Source organism: Pteropus vampyrus, unplaced genomic scaffold (assembly GCF_000151845.1).
Source record: "Pteropus vampyrus isolate Shadow unplaced genomic scaffold, Pvam_2.0 Scaffold353, whole genome shotgun sequence".
NCBI classification, from domain to species: domain Eukaryota; kingdom Metazoa; phylum Chordata; class Mammalia; order Chiroptera; family Pteropodidae; genus Pteropus; species Pteropus vampyrus.
This window is the reverse complement of record NW_011889134.1, coordinates 1,137,068-1,159,752: the sequence shown is the minus strand read 5'-3', so window position 1 is coordinate 1,159,752 and position 22,685 is coordinate 1,137,068. Positions and strand designations below refer to the sequence as shown.

At 39.4% G+C, this 22,685-nt stretch overlaps 1 protein-coding gene across 1 annotated transcript in view; it reads left to right on the top strand.

Moving 5' to 3' along the window:
* Positions 1-20,000: 20,000 nt before the first annotated feature.
* The window catches only part of GCLC (glutamate-cysteine ligase catalytic subunit), a 43,264-nt gene continuing 40,579 nt past the window's right edge, over positions 20,001-22,685 (top strand). The window contains exon 1 of the mRNA XM_011379090.2: positions 20,001-20,634. Coding sequence (XP_011377392.1) covers positions 20,485-20,634 — 150 coding nt within the window. The 5' untranslated portion in view covers positions 20,001-20,484. The remainder of the gene's footprint in view (positions 20,635-22,685) is intronic.

Below are 22,685 nucleotides of genomic sequence, written 5' to 3'. Positions count from 1 at the left end.
TGATTTGAAGGGTTAAAGAGACCATAAACTTGATATATGGTGAGACTCTGTGACCAGTGAGATTTCTAGAAATTGAGATGCACCAAACAATTGTCATTGTCACATGCACCATGTTGCTGGTCTTTTTTTTTTTTTTCATGTAAAATATAAAAGATTATTCTTGGTTGGTAGAGTAGACTACCTAAGCCATTTCTTCATCTAACTTTTTAATATTTTAAAAAGCAGGGAATCATTATTATAAAAGAAATAGGGCTTATGAAAGGGTTAAGTATTTTTATTTAGATAGTAACATATTTGATATTTTTATGTAACATTTTCAAAATCTGAAGTACTTCATACTTGAATAAATTTCTGATATTTTTATTCATTTTCACTCAATTATTTTATAAGTCCAAAAACTACAATTTATCCCAATCTTTTAAAAAATTTACATTGTACCATTCCTAACATGTCAACCTTAGAGATTTCTTAAGTCAATTTAGCTTGATATTCCCCTTGAAGCTCAGGAGAGCACCACGCCCCATCCTACAAGAACAACTTATCTTTGTTCTCTGGCACTTTACTATTGTCAAAGCACTTTCACACACATTAAATAATTTCATCCTCACAATGGTCCTGTGAAGAAAGTAAAATGGCCATTCTGATCCCAATTTTACAAGTAAGGAAACTGAGGCTCTGACAAGCTAAGTAAATTGCCCTAAATCATGAGGCGAGTAAGTTGGAAAAGTCTTACTCTGAGTTTTCTGACTTCTAGTCTTTTGCTCTTTCCACTATCCTACTGTATCTTCTATCTTTCTGTGTCCCCACTTTCTGTACAGAGAGCCAGAATATGCCTGTTTCTATCAAAAAATAATTATTAGCTGTGGCTTAAACGTACCCTTCATGCTACTTTCATTTTCCATAAATGCCAGCCAAACTGTTCCCAAACCTTATGCATGCACGAACAGTATGAAAACAAAACCTTATGAGCCAGTGACACAGAGATACTAAAAAAAAAAAAAAAAGTCCAAAGTATATTCGTAGATAAATATGTCAACATTTCTCCTCTCTACATTCCTAGACTTTTTTCCTAATGGGAACTACAGTTCTGGGGAGAATAGAATTTCAGGATCATTGTTCATTGTTCTGTGCCTCATGAAAAGATGGAAAGACATTTCTCTTTCTACACATCTCTTAATGAAGGAGTGCAATAGATGGAAGCCATGTGTCCCTGCCTCCACATTCTCTGTTCTCTTTGCCCATCAAAACGTCAAAGGGTGTAAATATTTTTAAGATTCTTGACACATGTTACGGAATCATGTTGTCAATCATGCTTTGATAGGAAGCTGATTTCTCCAGTAAGGCACGTAACCTATTCTGAAGGCATCTGAAACTTTTTCACAGTAAAATGTGAATATCTGGGAGCCAAATGCTCAAACTTTAGTGAATGAATCGAGAGATGAGGAGATTAGTGGACAACAAAAATATAAGGGGAAAGAGGTGGCATAATCAGATAGCATTAACCTCAAAGGCATAGGAAATTTACACGAGGGTGGCCGAGTAAGCTGCAATGAGTTGGGAAGAAGACTGCAAACTGTCTTCGGGATTCCAACACCCAGGGAATATGGGGAAACTAGCAGCCTGCATTTGGGAAGCACTGTCCTCAGAAACAAGCCAAGCTTCAGGAAGGCAAGGAGATGAAGGGGAAAATGGTAAAAAGGCTGAAAGTATAGAAGAGATTGTTAATAATCACTTTGTGAAGAATTCTAGAGGAAGAACAGGAAGATGATAAAGGAAAGAGGGAGAGGGGTAGAGAGATTGGGTCAGAGGAGAGAAATCATGGGGAACTACTAGGAGTAAGGGAGGAGATAAATAGTTAGCGACTTACATTTTAGTGGTGACCAAGACCAATGGGCGTATCAACTTAAATAAAAATATCTTGATGAGACATCAATGTTGACAACTTGAACAGAAGTGGAACAGCAACTATATGAGTTCCTCTGGATGAAAGGTGGGAAATGAGTATATGGCAGTGGTTTTCAGCCTTAAGTGCACCTTCGAATGTCCTGAAGCATTTTATAAAATGCAGATATCAAGACCCCATTCCTAACCAATTAAATTAGAATCATTGGGAGTAGACCTGAACACTGGTAGTTTTTGACAACAGTGTTCTTCTTAAGATCCCCAGAAGCAGCCAGCATTGAGAACCTTTCATAAACTACAGGGGTTCTTAAAGTTAGCCAGAACTACCAGCTTCATTGTAACCTGGGAACTGGTTAGAAATGCAAATTCTCAGGCATTGCCCCAAACTTACTGGATCATAAATCTGGGATGGGGCCCCCGCAATCCATGTTTTAACATGCCCTCTGGGTGATTCTGATGCTTGCTAAAGCTTAAGAATCACTGGTATATGGAGTTGTGCTGGGAGTGGGGCTTCCTGCTATACAAAGGCTATGTCTATAAATATTGCTATGTCTATAAATACCCTTCATGGTCCACAGAAGTGTTGTTTCCATCAGCACTGTATGAGAATTCTCACTGCCAAAATCTTTTTACATGTGATTTTTGGCAACCTGATAGAGAAGGAAAAAAAATTGCCTTAAGAATGAACATTTTTCATATGCTTACAGTTAACATAAAATTTGCATATTACAGTTCAAACTCATTTCTTTGATTTTAGTCTAAAATAAAAATAGATACCAGCCAGTTGTTAGTGAGTGGAGGGGTAAACACAGCAAAGAATTGCAAGGGAGAGTTACAAAGGCTCCATCTAGCCTGCTTTATGAAGAATCATAGGGTAAAGATAGCATTTTAGTTAATAACTAAATATATGAATATATACAATAACATTTGTCCGTGGTCTCTATTTTTATAAAAAGAGAAAGGGAACCACTCTCAAAAAAAAAAAAAAAAACTGAGGGAAAGAAAACTAAGAAGAGTAAATTTCTCAAACTAAACAAGTTTAAATATTGGCTGTATATGAATAAAACACACACAGAAATGTGGTATATATTTCCTGAAAATGTTAGCTGTTAAGTGGAAGGGATTGTGTTTCTGTATTCTTTTAACTAGAACTTGGCATATTCGGGGTGGTCCATAAGTTTTAAATAATAACAATTTGCTTTCCAATCTGGCCTCATTTAGCTTCCTTTTTCCCTGTAACATCTCAACTTTCTCCCAGTGCTTAGTTGGCAATTCACTCCAAAAAGAAAGAAAGAGGGAGGGAGGAAGGGAGAGAGAGAGAAAGAAAGAGTAAACATAAGGAAGCTAAGAGTAATTGTATTTAGAAAAAAAGCAAAATAAAACAGCTTCTTCAAGGTTGGACTCACCTAACAAATAAGTCCTTTATACAGAAAAAAAAAATCTTCTCACTTCAACATACAGACCATTAATACGTATCTTTATTTCTGCTTACCTAGACTAGTAACTGTTTCCTTCCTCCTTTTAGAGCATTCTGCTGCAAGATTAACTTTCTTATAGCATAATTCAAAAGCTCTCAGTAGCCTATATCCCACTGCTACCCCATAAAGTACAAACAAGATGTTTACCAGGCACAGGTCACAGAGAATCAGCTCTGGGGAAACTGCAGAAGAGGGAAGAATGCGTTTATCTTAAAAACTGAGAAATCCTTGGAGAGACTGAAAGCCATCATAAACTTTGGGTGGAGAGGCATGCAAAGATGGAATAACAGGTAAGAGAGTGCTGTTAGGTTCTTCTCTGAGTCTCTTTCCGATTTCCTTTGGATCATCTGCCTGCTCCATAACCACTCTGAGTCAGAAGACAGCAACAATAGCCCACAAATGTGGGGGAGACTGACAAGCTGCCCTAAGCACTCGCTCCTCTGGTCCTCCTCACCAAGGCCATTTAAGGGATGATGGATCATGTATGAAATAATTGTCTTTTCCCTTTTAAAACTTGAGAGGAGGGAGCAGGAGAGAGGTAGATAGGGTAAAAGGGGTCAAACACGTGGTGATAGAAAGAAATCTAACTATGGGAAGTGACATTTAAAAAAATAAATAAAAATTTAAAAAAATAAAACTTTAGAGAGGAACCCCAATCAGAGGAATGCCTAGTGGAGGGGCAACAGCTGGGAGGTTGACTGCAATTCTGGTGTCTAGAACTCTCTGTCCTGGGGCTTATCTTCTAACCTCTTCTTAAAATCTCAGGAAGCAATAGACTAGGGCCTGAGGCTTGGTGCTCATCCTGGTACCTGAAAACTCAAGGGGAACATCAGCTCACAGCCTATAGTACCTGAGGTTAGAACCACTATAGTAGGAAAACCACAAACTAAACAACATATAGCATACTAAGCCAAAATATTGGAACAAATAGGTTAAGAGTTTGAAATAAACACAACCAATGTTGTCAAAAGACATTGGTAATATGAAGCAGGAAAAAGATTTTTAAAAAGAGTCAAATGGGAAGATTAAGTATTAAAAGAAAAACTTGAAAAAAAGTAAATTGGAGATTTAGGAAGCTCAATATAGCCAAAGGATAAATTGTAAAACTAAAAGAGCAGACTGAGGAAATCTCCCAGGAGGAAGAAAAAAGGATAAATAGATAAATATGGAAATAAAAAGTTAAGCAGCGTGGAGGATAAAAGTAGACATACTGATGACAAAATACCAAAAATAGGAATCCAAAAAGAGAAAAAAATAAAAAGAGGGAAAAATATTTAAGGAAATTATAAAAATAAATATTTCCAAATTAAAGGAAGATGAAAGAACTCAGATGGAAATAATTGGGTGCCAAATAAGAGGGATTAAGAACCCAGATACAGTATTGGGAAATTTAAGTGCATCAAAAAGAAAAAGAAAATTCTAAGAGCTTCCAGAGAAAAAGAGCATATCTCCTAGAGAAGTACAATAAGTAGATTGGGATCAGATTTCTTAACAGCAAAACTTGATCCAAATAGGATTTTCCAGATATCATTCTGTTATTGATTTCTAATTTTATTTCACTGTGGAATTTGTATGACTTGAATCCTTTTAAATTTATTGAGACATCTTATTCAGCAGACACTTCACCAAAGAAAATATATAGATGGCAAATAAGCACACAGAAAAGATGCTCAGCATGATTGGTCATTAGGGGAATGCATATTAAGCTAGAATGAAATACTTCCACACAGCAACCATACCAAGTGTTGCCAAGGAAGTAGAGGAACTGGAACTCTCATTTCTGCTAGTTGGAATGTGAAATCCTTTAACAACTTTGAAAAATAGTTTGGCAGTTTCTTAAAAAGTTAAACATACACTACCATATGACCCAGCCATTCCACTCCATCGTATTATTCAAGGAAAAAGAAAATGTATGTTCATACAAAGGCTTATACAGAAATGTTCATAGCAAATTTACTTGTAATAGCCCAAACTGGAAACAATCCAAACGTCCATTAATAGGTGAGTAGATAAACTGCAGTATATTCCTAAAAAGGAATACTACTCAACAATTAAAAAGAATGAACTACTAATACACTCAATAACATAAATGATCTTCAAAATAATTATGTAAAACAAGGCAAACAACAAAAGAGTACATACTATTTGATATATTCATATAAACTTCAGGAAAATGCATACTGTGATAAAAAGCAAATCAGTGGTTGCATGAAAATAGAGACAGGAAAAAATGGGCAGGAAGGGGTAGGAGAACAGGATAAAACTTTTTGTGGTGATGAATATGGTGATGTTTCACAAATGTTTACAACATATGCTAAAACATTAAAATGTACACTTTAAATAGGTGCAGTTTATTGTATGTCAGTCATATCTCCAAAAAAAGCTGCTAAGAATGAAAAAGGATACGGAAAATAAAATTTTTGTTTGAAAAAGATATATGACATATGAACCCAATTTTTTTAAATTAAATTTATTGAGATAACATTGGTTAATAACATTATGTAAGTCTCAGGGATACAACTTTTATAATATATCATCTGTATATTCCATTAAAAAAGAAATAAAGATAGAGAAAATAAATATATATATATATATATTTATAATAATCTGGAACAAAACTTCTAGATAGTATCAACAGAGTGGTAGAGAGGAGAAGCTAAAGGGATGGGAGATGGGGGATGTCAGTTGGAGTCCAGTCAAGAGGCGGAATCACAAAGCTATTGTTAACAGAGAGAATTTAACATAATTAAGGAACTATCAGCCAGGTTTTAAAGAACTGAAAAATCAAAAAGGGAAACATTGTCACCACGACTGCCCCTCTTTTCTCCAGTATGGCAGTTTGTTCTAGTAGCAATAGTTGATTCCAGTTTTCAGTGTTCACAGTGTTCCCACAGCCAGCCTCAACCCACCCTTTAGAGAGAGATGCCCACTCTTCAGAGGTCCCAGTCCAGCTCTACAGGGCTCCTCTTCCAAATGTATAGATTTTAATAATTTCAATCTCTTCTAATATTCTGCAGAAATATTGGGGGAAATAAGAACACCACTTATTTAAGAAATAATTAAGAAATTTTCACTACTTTTTAAGCAAGATAATAGCATTACAATTGTTTCTTTAAAAAAAAAAGTCCTTATCTTTTAAGGATTCATACTGAAATATTTACAGATGAAATGATATGATGTCTGTCATTTGCTTCAAAATGACTTGAGGGGAGGGACTGTTAAAATAGGCTGGGCTATAGATAAAACAAGATTAGACATGAATTGACAATTATTACAAATGGATAATACATAGTTAATTATAATATTCTACTTTTTTAATGCTTGAAATTGTCCACATAAAGAATATTTCAAAAGCATACACACAATTGTATTTATATAATAAAAACACATACAAAAGAGTACAAATATCAAGTGCATTGGTGGGAGTGGGAAGGGATCAGAAGTGGGAATAAAAGAAAATTAAAATGAATGAATGAGTAAATGAATGAAATCGAAGAGTCTTGCACAGATCAATGGCAAAACTATGCTATAACCCCTACGAAGTACTCGCTGACTAATGGAACTAGGAGAATGGAACATGACTGAGAAGCAGGAGATGACCAGATGTAACTAGACAAAGAGTTGCCATCTGTGGCGATGCCACCAGCACCAGAGGTGAGGAAGAGTACCAACACTCTCTGGAAATGCTACAGGTAATAGGGAAGGGATGGGGAAAAGAAAGATCACTGACCCCAATGTCCTCAGAACCAACAGCTGACTTTGGAGGAGAACTCTGGGCCCAGTGCCTTTGTTCCCTTATGGAGCTGGGAAAAAGCAGGTGTCAGAGGGATGTCTGGAGAGCCGGAAGTGGAGAGGCAGGGTGATGAACACCTGCATTTGAACTGGGATTCTGCCATTTCCTAGTTATGACTTTGAAAAATTCACTTAAATTTTCAAAAGTTTGCTTTTTTTCAACTGCTGAATGGAGATATTATTGCTCACCTCATATGGTTGTTGTGAGAATTGAATGAGAGGATGCTTAAGAGTTTGAACACAGAGACAGACACACGCTATGGCTTCAAGTAATGGAACTCAGCCTCCGTCATTATTCGATCCTGGCCTTGAATTAGATGAATCAGCCTCCTTGATCTTTTCCTGTCTTGTAGTAGGATCATCTACCCAATTTCTTCCCAAACAATGAGATAGCATATCTTAAATATGCAAAACTATAGTGTTTTTAAATTTTACCATAAGCCCTAATCAAAGAAATATTGTTCTGCTCCTGCTGTACCCTCATAGATTCAATTTGTGTATTGAGACACTCTGCAAGCTTTCTCATAAGATAAAGGATGCTCCTCTTACTCTCTGTGCTACCAGGACCTAAGCCCCAGTTGGAGACTACTTGAAATACCTCAGATATGGTTTTAGAAATAAGATGGTAAATGGGCCCTATTAATAATATCTATAAAGAATTTTCTTCTATAGAGAATTTTTTCAAGGCACTTTCATATATGTTATGTTGTTTAACCCTCACAAGAACTGTGAGATGGGGCCAGAATTATAATTATTTCCAGTTTTTTTCTTACTTTTTTCTTTAATTTTTTTCCCCCCAGAGCCCAGGCTAAGGTTAATTTATTGGCTCAAAGTCATATCAATGACACACTAATATTCGAAGGAATAAATGAGTGAGTTAATTAATGAGCTAGTAAGTAATCCAAGGGACTAATCCATGCTGTGTCTATTTTCTTCCTTTCCTTTCCCTTTCTCCCCTTCTTTCATTTTTTTTCTCTATTCTTTTTTTCCTCTCTCCCTCTTTCTGGTAACTTCTCATAATCTACACCAGTTTTTATGTCCTTCCTCTGAGACTCTGGAATGCAATACTAACGCAATTACTAAACGCAATTACTAAACTACGAGCCTCAGAGAAAACAAAACAGAATAGCCATTGTTTTTTTATTATTTCAACAGTGTTCTTTCTAAGTACAGTTAAATGAAATGCAGATTTCATTAATCATGCAACAACGTGTTACCTGAATTGAGTTGTTAACTGACTTTAAATGTTTTCAGGCTTACTTTGGCATTTCTTGTGCCTTTTAAATAAACTACCATATATAATTATCTGACTATAAAACAGCCCTAAAACTGTATAAACTAGACATAACTTGAAAACTATAACTTGGAAACCTCTACACATATCGTTTTACTTAAAATGTGATGACTCTGAATCTCCTTTTCACATCTAGAAAATACAAAAATGGATAAAAGAGAGAAAACTGTTGTTGAGGATTTCATCTTCAAGCAGAACTTATGTTGTTTTCTTATGAGGGGAAATAAAACAGGAATTATAAGCAACTCTGGATGTAATATAATTAATGTGGGTTAAATTAATTACTTCTTACAAATTTGACATCATAAATTGAACAAAATTTCTGGAAAACAAGACTATTTGTACTTTTTCTCTCTTGCTTTACATTCTAGCACACTGCCCTGTGCTAGGAACTTTATATCAATATGGTCTACTGCAGAATATTATAGTGTAATATTAGCAAAAGCATGCCATTGATTATTGTTTTCATCTCAAGTAAATTGTGAAAAAAAAATCTTAACCATATAATGAGTCAATTTAATCAACAGACTTAAAATATCAAATCAAATATTCTTTGACATTTTGACACATTTTGTCTTTCTAAATAAATCCTATCATAAATTTCTCAAAAACCCTTTAGGCTTTAGAAATTGTTTAAATATTATGTTTCTAAGGATCTGTAGACTTTTAACAGACACTAGGAATTATCAAAGTTACCTGAAGCAGCATTCCTCAACCTTTTGGCACCGAGAACCGGTACTCCTATGAGAATCTAATGCCTTCAATGACCTGAGGTGGAGCTGAGGGAGTGATGCTAGCATGGGGTAGCCACTGTAAATACAGATGAAGTTTCCTTCTGATCTCCCACTGCTCACCTCCTCCTGTGCTGCCCAGTTCCTAACAGGCCACGGACCTGTACCGATCCATGGCCCAGGGTTTGGGGACCCCTGACCTAAAGCATCTGTCTTTCAATAACCTTTCACACTGATTATCTCATTTTTAAGGAATTGAAGAAGGAAGCTATATGCCCAACCCGAAGGAAAAGGTGGAACGAATTCTCTCTCTACTTGAACAGACAGATTTTATCCCCAGCTGGAGCAAAGGAAAATTCTCTAGAGCTGGCAGATTTTTCAGCCTGTGAAATCACAGCATTGGTAACTAAATCATTAGCAAAACTAACCAGAAAGACAGTCTGGCACATGTAAATCATCATGATAACAATAGGCGCCCTCTATTACTTTCAAATTGGCATCTAAAATGATGGAGTTTATTTTCTTGTTTATTATCCATCTTCTCCCTCTAGCAGAAAAACTCCATGAGAACAGAAATGTTGTCCTTCCTATTCACCCAGTATCCCCAGCACCAAGAACAAGACCAGCACTCGTAAATACTTGTTAAATAATCAAGCCCAATTTTAATACAATTGGCAGAGAATTGCCTTAGTTATATAATCATGGAATGTTATACATTGTCCAAACTTCTAAAAGTTCTTTTTAGCCCAGATCAACATTGGTACTAATTTCACAGTCAGTTTATGGATATATTTAATCCATGTTATTAAACATTAAAAAACATCTGTACAAGAGTTTTTAGCCACTTGTCTTGCATAGTAGAAACAAGATAGTACCTAAATCTAACTCCAAGAATAATCTTACCTTCAAGGACACATTCTCACATTCAAGGTTTTAGCTTTTGGAAGCACCATTGCAATCTAATGACTCAGAAATCCTACTGAATTTTCCCACCACACTGAGCAGAAGTCCAGGATTGTCTGTGCCCCTGACCTTGCTGAGGGCAGTGCAAGCAACGATTAGTTCCTTCTATGTGAAAATGGTTCACAGTCTCTCACAATAGCTGTATTTGGTTCTCCCGCACAGAAAAAAAGGGCTTTGCTGTGTACTTTAGAGACAATTCTGGACAGAGAATTTTCATTTTCAATACCATGAATTTTAGTGAATGATATTACTAATATCATTCACTAAATCATTCACTAATATCATTTACTAAAAAGGAGTGGCCTGTTTTACACCCGTGGATTTACTCTAGTGATCATACTTAGTGAGGATTTTCCTTTAAAAAGAAATAATCTCTTGAGGGTCTTCTAGCTATAGTAAGTCCTACGCCTATTCTTCAGGTAATTGGTGTTCAACCTCTGCCTTTTGGTCTTTTTCGATTTCTTCCTCCATCAGCACATGACATAAGTATTATTCTAAAACCTCAAAATTATGGACAAAGAAATCAAAGGGTATAAAGAAAGAAATAGAAATGTATAAAAAACTTTAAAATGTCATCAAGTTCAAGAGTTTCTCTTTTAAAGACTTGAACCAGTAAAGATAACTATCTTATTTTGAAAGTCTCTACTAAATAGAAATTGCACCATCGTTCTTGGGGCAAGAAGATCCAGATATGCAGTCAAAAGACCTGGGTTTAAGTGCAGTTTTTATCATTCAACTTGTCTTTAGCTCAGTTTTCTCATCTCTAAAATGAGTTGGATTAAAATTCTACAAGAGTACATAATCCAGTTGTGAAAATGGGGCATATATATTAAGATATTATATTATATTACATTACATTACCTATAATATTAAGGTAGCTTACTTATTAAGACCTGCAGGTAGAAGGTCAGATACGGATACTGTCAGGAAAGACCTTGTGAGGAGGAGACGGGGCGAACTTGGGCAATTGAGCCTTCACCCCCATGAGAAGGAACACTGACTGCACCGCACACCACAAGTCAGCTCCTCTACCCAGAGAAGAAAGTCACTTCCTGGGCCAGGTTTCCTTTTTAATTTACTCTTAAAAGACAGTTGACTGAGAATATTTTTTAAAAGAGAATCAGGGGACAACTATCTACTAAACTTCAGCTCTCGAAGAACTGTGTTTGTGATGAAATACTCACTAATCAATATCCATTGCCAAGTGCTGGCAGGGTTGGAGCAATAATGATATGTTCTAACCCCAACTTGGGCTTGTACTAGTGGTGTGACTTTTGGGCAAAACAAGTAACCTCTCAGTCTCAGTTTGCTCCCCTGTAAAATCGCCCCACTGCACAGGTGTGTTATAAGAATAAAATGGGATCAAATATGTGGAAGCTACACCATCATATGCAAATACGAGTTATTAGTGTGCTCATTCTTTGAGTCCAGTTCTTAGAAAGCTTGGAGCATAGAGAGAAAATTGTGAAAGGGCAAATAACATTTATAAAACATATCGAGGCTATCTACTATAATTTTACACATAAGAAATAAAAATTGTTAAGAAAATTAAATAAAATTGTTGATGTGAAGCACAAGATGTGGTATTGGTATATGAGACATGTACATTCCCTCACCCCTTAATTCCACCTTTATTGTCAAAGCAGTCATAAGCCATAAAGGTGTGTTCAAAATTTAGGTATTACTGTTTATGTGGTTTTGTTTTGTTTTTAGTAATATGAGGGAAGTGAAATGAACTTGGACTTTGAAGGCAAACAGACTTGGAATCAAATTCTGGTTCTGCTGTTTACTTGCTGTTTATAAGTATGACCTCTGAGTATGCTTCCTAATCTGTGAACTTCAGCTTCCTCCTCTGTAAAATTGGGTCAGTCCTCATAGTAGTCTTCCCCAACCTTTTTCATTACATTGCACACCTTGAAAATGAGAATATTTCTACTGAAAAAAATGTTTCTGCTTACAGTGAGATGTACCTAGGGGGCTCCAATCACCCAAATCGGGTTCTGCTTCGCCATCACAGGGGCTGAGGGTATGAGCATTTTGGCACTCCATTACTATTCAGAGCACGTTTGCATTCTGGGCGTACATTTTGGGAAGCTCTGCATTATTTGGTTTGTGGAGAGGAATAAATATGAGCCTTCCTGATCATAATAGATGTTGAATGATTTCTTAGTTCCCCTTCTTTCCCTAAATCAAGGACAAACAGAGCAATTTGCTTAGCTGGTGCCCAACACTGTGGCTGGACACTTCTCTGAAGGGTGACAGTTGGACTGTGCCAGAGCAGAGCTGCCACCCCAAGTGATACGTCACAGCAACACTCTCTTTGGTGAACTCACTGACCGTCCTGCCATATGAGCTATGTATAGCTTGCCTACCTTGAAGCTTAGTTCTACAATGCCCTTACCTGAGGCCATGGAGACAGCTGCTGACTAGTAATTTGTTCTTCTCTGCTTTGTTCAGGTTGCTACTTGGGGAAGAAGAAGGTAGAAGAGCTGGTGAAGTTTTGCCTGAATGACACTTGCTTAAGAAACAGGCAGTTGTCTCAAAACTTCAAAAATTAAAGTGCCAAAGAGGCAACTTTTAGTGGACAGGAGAAAGCTTTTAACCCTGGCATTTCCAGGTGCTGGACTTTTGAGTAGCAGGGGAATATCTTTCCAGAAAAGTCTAAAATGTTTTACCATTGCAGCAGCAGCAGCAGCCATGGCTGGAAGGTATTTTCTAAGCTTACAGATACTTGAACATAGTAGTGTCGCTCCTCCTGAAGTCCTACTTTGCCTTGATTGGTGCAAGAACGGTACCATTTAATGAGCTCCCAATATGTGTCAGATGCTCTACATGTTATTTTCAATCTTTACAACCACTCAGCAAAGTATTACTTTCTCCTCATTATGCACATGATAAAACTGAAGCACAGTAGCTTGCCTGAGGTTACAGAGCTAGAAGGGGCCGAGCTGGATTCCAACTCAGTTCTAACACTCAAATCGAAGCTTCTTCCAGTATCCATATTCCCTGTTCAGTAGTGACAAAGCTTCTAGGAGATCTAATGTGTTTTTTGTTCTTTAAAACTGAATTTTTAAGAAATCTAGACAAACGACTAAGAACTCTGAAGTTTAGTAATAATATTGGTACAAATATATAACTAGTCTCACATGGCCAGGAAATAAGACACAACAGAGAGTCAACCAAAGCTGGACCAGTAAGTGGCCATCAGAAAAAGAGAAAAAGAATAAAGAAGAGTTCCTAACCTCTCCTTATCATAGGTTCCATCAGCGCACAAAAGACTAGAAGTATATTTGATGGCTGTGTATATTTGTGCTCATCATAACTACACATAAAGTGATATTAACCATTGTATATATTCAGTTCTTCTCAACTAATCATTTTGATGACTTTAGAAACCCTTGCAAATATTTAAGGAAAGGCGCTCATATAATACTTAGAGCTAATCCTGATGCACGTAGAGCAAGGTTTCTCAACCCGGCACTGCTGACATTTTGAAATGGATGATTCTTTGTGTGGGCTGTCTTGTTCATTGTAGGATAAGTTTTAGATGAGTTGATTTCCGCCCCCAAAGGTATCTAAAACATTTTGGCCTAAGTACTAAAATAGGTTGCAGGAGGGTATTGGGTGTGGAAAAATAAATACAATACCTTTGGGAAGTACAATTATGTTATTCTCCCCTCCCCTCTTTTTTTTTGCCTTAGGAAATAGCCTTATTAAAGAAAAATTGCTCAATATCCAGTACAATTGCCTTTCTGAATAGATGTAATTATGGTTACCACTTTTTCACATCTCATCATCCACAAATAATGGGTTGCTGTGTGCTAAAGATCAATTAATTGGCATTATCTAACCTAGAAAGAAGTTTACATATATTTACGTGAACCAAGCTGAGTGAAATGAGAGGAAAAGTGTGGTGACTAAGATTAAAAAGCTTTAAAAGGATAAATACTGCCTTACAGAGCTTACCTTTTGACAGTGGGCCTAATTTGACCATAATAATTATCCATGCCAGCCATTGTGAAATAGTTTATGCTACATGTGACAAGCATTGTTTTTTAGTTTTGTTTCATTTTTAAATACAATATCCCATAATTTTGAACAACAATAGCTAGAAAATTTGGAATTAAAACAACTGGTTAATGTTAACAGTCTCCAATTTCAGGATGAAGGAAATTAATTTCCAGTAAGAGATTAGCATATTGCTTATTCCTTTCCCTCTTCCTAGATCGCCCCTCATACCAGTTCCCCAAACCATCCTTTATGTTCCTCTTTCTTTCTTTAGCCCTCACTTGAGATCGCACTCCAGTGAGATTTGCTTTAAACTAATGAAAGGGAGTGAATACCCAAAACAGGATTAGCCATATGGTGATTCTGAAGATGGGTAATAGATACATTATACTATGTTCTCTCTCTTTTTTTGTTCATTTGGAAATGTCCATAATAAAAAGTTGGGTTTCTTTAGCCATACTTCAGTGAAAAGATAGAGTCTATTGGACTCAGCTATCACCTATCACATTGATCTTGGCATCCTTACCTTCTCTCTAGCATCTCATAGGAAAATATTGATACCATTATGAAAAAAAAAAAAAAATCTCACCACTTCACAAATGTCTGGATCCCATTAAGTTAAATCTCCTGAGACACCTTGCTTCTAAAGGCAAATTTTCTCGCTCCCACATCTTTAATCTTACCCCTTGTTGACTCCTACCCATCTTCTTTACACACTCAGGCTTCCTCATCTTAATAAAGGCCTTCGTTTGATGAGCAGAGTTAGTTTCTAACTCTGCATGAAAAGGATGATTTTCGTATTTTTTTAAAAATCCATGTAAACTAAAAATTAGCTTTAAAAACCAAATTAAAAGAGGTTCTGTTTTGTTTTCTTACTTAAAAGGACAAGAGTGCATCTTAGCAACATATGTCAGAAATATCACATGATACAAAAAAATTTGCACAGTTTTTCACTGATTTAGTGGTACTGACATCAGAGAGTGTTTAGCTTGGAAGGAAAACCTCAGTTCCTTCCAGACTCTCATTTGAAGAGGTGAAGAGGGTGGGGTCCCTGATGAGAAACACAACTTTGCTTAAATTGACTAAGTAGACTAGCCTCTGAGCTAGAGTGAAGATCTCCAAAAGACAAATATGAGTTATTAGTGTGCTCGTTCTTTGAGTCTGGTTCTTAGGAGTGAGGTATAGAGAGAAAATTATGAAAGGGCAAATTTGATTTGTAAAACATACCAAGGCTATCTACTACAAGTTTATGTATGTTGAAACTATTAAGAAAATCAAACAAAACTGTTGATATAAAGCACAAGATATAGTGTAGGTATATGTCTACTCCTTTTGATGACTGCTCTTCTGTCATAAGGCCCTAGGGGCCTTGTTCAGTATAAGGAAATCAAATTCCAAGTATAATGCAATCGTAGGGAGAAAATCCTACATCTTTTGTATTTGTATTATGCACACTGAAGTTAAGAAATAACTGTGCATTTGTTTTTACCAATTAATTAAAACAAAAGGAAGGTCTTAAGCAGCTCACTGGCAGACCAGAGGTCTTTTAGGGAAAAGGTGTATCAGAGGAGAAGGGCTTTGTGGAGGCAGTATCCACACCCAAGAAGGGTCCCACCGAAGGAGGCCCTGAACTTTACTCCGGCCTGAGGTGGAGTAGAAAGGGCACAGACTTTGAAATCACACTGGAGTTCAAATCCCTGTGTAGTCACTACCTATTATTTACTATTTCAGCAGCCTCCTGCCACCCTCTCCAACTCCCTCCCCCCATTATTCAGGGTTTTGTTTTTCACTTTCTGGTTTCAGTTCCCTGCATCAACTTCAGTCTGAAAATATTAAATGAAAAATTCTGGAAATAATTCATTTTTAAATTGTGGGCACTGTTCTGAGTAGCATCATGAAATCTTCTACCGTCCTCCTCTCTACCGGACAGTCACTTAGTAGCCATCTCAGTTATCAGATCAACTATCTCACAGTGCTTATCTTATATTCAAGTAACCTTTATTTAACTTAATGGCCCCAAAGTACAAGAGTAATATAAACTTTATTATATGTATGCATAAGAAAAACAGTACATATAGCGTTATGTACTATCTGTGGTTTCAAGCACCCACGGTGGGGGAGGGGAGGGGCGGGTCTTGGAATGTATCCCCTACGAATAAGTGGAGACTACAGTACAGGAACTCAGCTGCCTCATCTATAAAACATGGCAGCAACCATGACTATTCTATAGATTCCAAGTCAAAGTACTTGGCATAAAGCAGGTGCACTAAGAGGAGCGTTATTGGGGCCACCCAAAAGACCACCTAGGGGGATGCTCGGGGTAACTCGAGAGCAGTAAGGTTTGGGGCAGGAGACAGCAAAGGGCTTGAACCTACAGGGTCCTCCCTCAGAGACTCCTAGGCACACCCACTCTGCTTTCCTCATTTGATCTCTGCTCAGCCAGCTGAGAGCTCTCTGAGGAGCTGCTGACTCAGGGAAACTGCGCACTGCATGACTACAGGGAAATGATATATATATTTTTTCTTCTTGCCAGGCCAGACAAGCCTGAAACGGCTGCTGCAATACCAGTAGCAGCAACAGCCCAGCGGTCAGGAGTGGCCAGCAGAGACTTTACAGTGCAGCTCTCTCTAGATTGACTTCTAGCACGAAGCCGGCACAAAGTGCTGAGTCACAGAGAGGCGGTGCCGGGAGGCGGGCCGCTGCAGTCACGTGGCGGGGGTTGTATCACAACAACCGCGCAGCGTGCAGCGCCCCAGCCCCACGCCGCTTCCTCTAGCGGCTGATCCGCTCTCCGAGCATGCTCAGCTCGGCCGCGCGATTGCGCGGAGTCCGCAGTCTCCTGGCTCCACGGTCCGGGTTTTCCAGACGGCCCTAGAGGCGGAGCTTACAATTGTCCCGGGCGCTAGGAGCATAGGATGCGACGGCTGAACCGCCACTGTCAGGGCTTGATTCCGGCCGTGGACGTCTTGCATTTTTCTGCAGAAGAAATGAACAAGATTCTGCCTTTCTTTGAGGCCTGGGAAAAACCTGATTCTGCAAAATATGAAAGCCTTCTTTTCTCTTTAACGATAATTAAAGCCCTGAACGTTCTACCCGAGGCTGTCTGCTGAATATCCACTCCCAGAACTGGAAACCCAATCCTAGTTGCAGTCTACAGAATGAAATTGAGAAGTAAACCTAAAAATACAAAACAGTCAAAGAAAGGGAAATGACTTGTTGAATATGACTTTCGTTGATCTGTGGTGGGTATCCCCCCCCCTATCCCCAACAGTAATTGGCAGAGGCACTGTGGCGGTCATAGTTTAAATTTGACAAAACTGCCAGGTGATGCCACCACGCTGCACCTAATTTAGGATTGGCCGGGGCCCAGAGACTTTCTCTTGGGATGCTGGTTTGGAATTCGGGGGCAGGGTGGGAGAGGTGCCCTTCTTTGAGTGTCAACCGGAATCTGGGGCTGAGTAACTCGATTTATAGTATTAACCCTCACTACATTCAGTATCACGTAGAGCTTTGTTTCACTAGACTAGAATTTTGTCTCTTATTGAACCGCCCCTATCTCTGTTTCCTCATTAAAAACTGGCGCTCTCCCAAGAGACCAGCTTCACTGTATTGTGAGGAAATGCAGCAGGTGTACGAGAAAAGTGTGTGCTTTGCAAAGTGTAAATGATGTCTACACCTGCGCTGTTTTAATTAAGTGGAATGTGAGCCATATGTAATCTTAACTTCCATTAGCCACCTTTAAAAACTAAAAAGAAACAGGTGGATTAATTTAAGTAATATACTCTAAACATCTAAAATATTATAGCAACATATAATCCATATAAAATTATTAATGAGATATTTACATTCTTTTTTTTTTTTTGTGCCCCAAGCCTTTGGATTGGCTGTGTGTATTACACTCACAGCACATCTCCCCAGGCCACTAAATTTTCACTGGAAATACTTGATCTGTATTTAGGTTTCATAAAATTAACATGAAAAACTGGATTCACATTCTCAATCTATTTCAAATTTACTTAAAAGTTTCCCAGTAACCAAATGGAATATCAATTTTGAAATTTACATTTAACCGGATTTAAATAAAACTAAAATTCAGTTTCTCAGTCAAATTAGCCACGTTTCAAACATTCTGTAGCTACATACGGCAGATGGCTATTGTTCTGAACAGTGCAGGTCAGTGCAAATGTAAGATGAGATTATAAGAATAACAAAATGATCCTTTTGATGCCTCACCTGTGCGTGAAACCATAACCAATGCTGCCCTCCCATCCCCCACATTACCGGCCTTCCACAGGAAGCTAACATTTATACAAAGCAGTTTTCTAGAATTAAAGATACAAAAGGCATAAATCATCCTTATCCTAGAGGAAGTCACTAGATAGTGTGGAGATGTTGTTTAAATGATTCTATCATAATGTAGTAAAAGGGGCATGTATAAATGCAACAGAGAGGAATAACTGGAATTTAAAGGATAAACAAGAATGTGTCAGGTTCTCACAGGTCTGGAGAGGTTGGCGGGGAGAGTACAAGGAAGAGTAGGGGCAGTGGCTCAGACTGTTGAGTCAGCTGTGAACAAATTAGAATGAAGCTTGGTTTTTATCCTGGCTGTGCACTGGGGATTGAAACTTCATCTCACTGAGCTTCAAATGAGAAGTGAGAGGTGGACCCCTCACTGCCGCCCCAACACCCCCATACTCACACACATCCACTGGGGAAATTACAGCCAGATCTTGAATATCTGTGTCACCAAGGCCTGAGATGGGCATATCCAATATGAAGGGTGTGGGAGAAGAGACTCCTACTATCAAATAGCCATCTCGCAGTTAATAAGTGCTTACTAAATGTTAACTTCATAGTATGAAGGAAGTGGGCACAATAAGAATACACACTTTCTAGCCTCAGTACATGTATGATCTAGTTGCCGACACTTTTCCCTTGACCTGTCATATCATTGCTGTCAACACATATCTATTGAACAATTAGTTTGGGGTGAAATACCTTGTTTCTTTTTCGCAAGGATAGTGCCAACAGAAGCTGTTTCTAATATCTTCTAATCCCATGGTAAGCTCACATGAACATCATTTTAATCACTTAATAGATGAATCTTAGGCTTGGATGGGGGATATACTTTTGGAAGTGATTCCTTCAAATGATCCATCTGGAGATAGTAACAAAGCCCCTTTTGTTGCAATGAATGGTGTCTGTGCCATCCAAAAAAAAATGTATGTCATCAGTTAATTTAAAGACTGCACAAATACTTGTAATATATACACATGTCTAAAAACTTGTAGACAAGTTGATTCCTCTTAATAACCGGGTCATTTATTGACCATTAACTATGTGCACATCTGCACTATGCACATTCTTACAACACCCATAAAAGAATTAATATAATTTTTTACAGGTTTGGAAATAACTTGTCTAAGGTCTCATAGAATTAAATGTGTTTCATTTGACTCCCAAGGTAACATTTTTCTTTCCATACCCTGCTGTTCTCACGCTGCTTTTATAAATGTGAGGCCCCTCTCACCTAAAAAATAATCTGGAGGGTTCTTCATTAATTCAAATAATCAAATTTCTTCTCCAACCCAGAGTTTATCTCTTTGGGTTAGAAAAAACGAATTCATACATATCGCGTCTGCTAAAGCGAGGCCGACCTCCCTCCCGACTCCTGGCGAGCTCCTTCCCTTTGACTCCGCCCTAATCCCGCCAGCGCACGCCTACTCTGCAGCCCCCTTTGCTCCTTCGGGCGCTCAGCCACGCCTCCCTTCTTGCACCGCCTCCTTTTCCCCGCCCCCTCCCGTTCTTTATAAAACCCGGAGCGCAGGACCGTTCACAGGAACGGCGAGAGAGCGGATAAGAGGACTGGGCATGCTCCGCGGCGGCGTAGGTCTTGGTCACAAGTAGGAAGAAGCCAGTGTACGACACCGGCAAAGAGCAACGGGAGCCGCTGCCGCACCGCGGCTGTTGGGTCCGTCGCCGCCGCCTCGGAGGCAGAGCAGGGCGCAAGCCAGAGCAAACGAGGGACGAGGCTGCCAGGCCAGGGGCCGCCCAGCTTGCTCTCTCGTCCTCTGCCTCTAAGTCCTCTGGGTGCGCCGGATCCCTGGGTCGGTCACCTGGGCGGCAAGGACCTCGCGCGGGTGAGCCGGAGCGGACCCGACCCTCCCTCTGTCGGCTGCGGCCCGAGGGCGCCCCCCCGGGGCGGAACAGCTGCCGCCGCCTTCGTCTTCTGCGGACAGCCGAGTGTCCGGCTCGCGTCCCGCGCCCGAAGCGAGCAGCCGCCGTCAGCCCCAAGGAAAAGGAGGAGGGGGCGGCCATGGGGCTGCTGTCCCAAGGATCGCCGCTGAGCTGGGAGGAGACCAAGCGCCACGCCGACCACGTGCGGCGGCACGGGATCCTCCAGTTCCTGCACATCTACCACGCCGTCAAGGACCGGCACAAGGATGTGCTCAAGTGGGGCGACGAGGTGAGCTCCCACAGCCCCCGCCCCCTCTAGGCACCTGTGTCAGGCCACCCTGCGCCGCCTTTGTTCCGCAAGGCCTCACCTGCGACCCCGGCTCCAGGGCCCCACGGCTGTCCGCGTCCTACACTGCGCCCTGAGGATACTCGGGCGTCTCCCCGCCCCGGCGCGCGGTCCCTGTCCTCGTCCCGCGGGTGTCTAAGTCCGTCTGGGGTGTGGGGCCCTGCTCTGAGCCTTCTGCCCAGACTTCTCTCTCATTCATTCATTCGTAGGGGTTTTCTCTTCATTCTGCAAATGTGGATTGGACACGGGGAGGGCGCAAGCATGAAAAAGTGTGACATTTGGTGCTTCGGGGAGTTTACAGTCTTCTCCGCTTACCTGCCGTCCTCCTCTCGCGATCCACCGTCCGATCTCAAAATGTGCTTTTGCGATTAACATGGAACGAAAGTTGTCCTAGGAAGGCCCGTTGCTATTAGGAATCAGGTCCTCAGGATGTTTGCTTCGCCCCCCGCATCTAGTTATCTTTAAACCTCTGACTTCGCCTCATCACCCCCATCCCCCCACCCCGCCTCCCCCGCCAAACACACACACGCACGCACGCACACACACACGCACGTACTTTATAGATATAAATTGAAACAACTTACAGCTGGGTTTTCCTAAAGAGGAGAAACCTTCCTGGTTCTGTTTAATTCTAAATGGGAACTCTAGCGCTTAAAAATTAGGATTTGTTAGTGCCTTTCCATGGCCTCTATCCAGTATCTAAACTTTACAAATCAGTGCTTCAACATGTGTTCTGCCTGGAGGTGAAATGTCTCTGGATTCTCAATATGTTGAACCATTATTTGTTGTAATGCCCTGGAAAGCATTGCTCAGTGTTAAAGTTTTTGTCTGTCCTCCCTTCCCGTCTTTAAAAATCAAACGTATGTACAGTTTAGATAATTAAGTGACTTCTCGAAAAGACCATCAATATTTTTTGTTTTCACCATTTGCTTTCTTTCCATAGTTGGGTCAGGTGTAAGTAATTTATCTTCTAGTCCGTGTTATCACTCTTGACCTAAGTGTCAAGGTGCTGCTTCACCAATAAAGAATCTTTCTCTCCCTGCAAAAAGTTAGTTTTTCTGCTTCTAAGATTGGAAGATAATTCTGCCTCTTGCAGTTGAAGGAATTATGCTGTTTTAAGTTAGAAAAGTATAATGACTTAGTAATTTATGGTTTTACTATAAGTGACTTGTCATACTTAGAAAAGGGTTATAGTATGTATTTGGTGATAATTCTCCAGTTTTAGTGTAAAGTTCTTCGTTTACAGCAGCAGACATTTTATATATTCATTTGTGTATTATATGATCTATCCTCTATCCCCTTAGATTTTTTCCTCTCCCACACCTCCCTTTGCTCTCCCCCCGACCCCCAGATAAACTAGTGTCTATTGGAGTGGGGAGTTTACTTTTTAACGGAAACCACAAAGTGGAAAAGTTGTCTTAGATTTTTTAAAAACCCACTGCTCATTTACTATTTTCAATTCTGCTTCAGTCACATCTCCTGCTTGTAAGTGTTGATAGTCCAGTTGGAAATAGGCAGCCCGACACAAGAGGAAGATTGAGGTTGTGAAGACTGCCCAGGTGGTTAAGAAAAAAAGCCCTACTCTGCTTTCTACTCCTAAAATGACACTTCGGTGAAACTTAGTCTCCCTCCAAGTTGGTTCTCTCTCCCAATCCTTGACCTGTGGTATGCAGGTATTAATTCTCCATTGTGGTAGCTCTATATCTCTACATATTTTGGGGCACACAGAAGGTATGACATTTTCAGGAGGCAGGGGGAGAGGTGGATCTTACACCTGAGTATTTGCTGATGCTTCTATTTCTCTAGCATCATGTCAAAGTAATCACTCATATGTTACAGAGTATTATTTTACAAACTGCATCATGATCCATTAGCAGGTTGAAAAATAAATTTAGGTTTTAGAACTTAAAGTTCATTGTTTCTTTACAGCATCTGACATTTTATGTATTTGTATATTGTGTATATTTTATGATCTATGTTCTCTATCCCCCTAA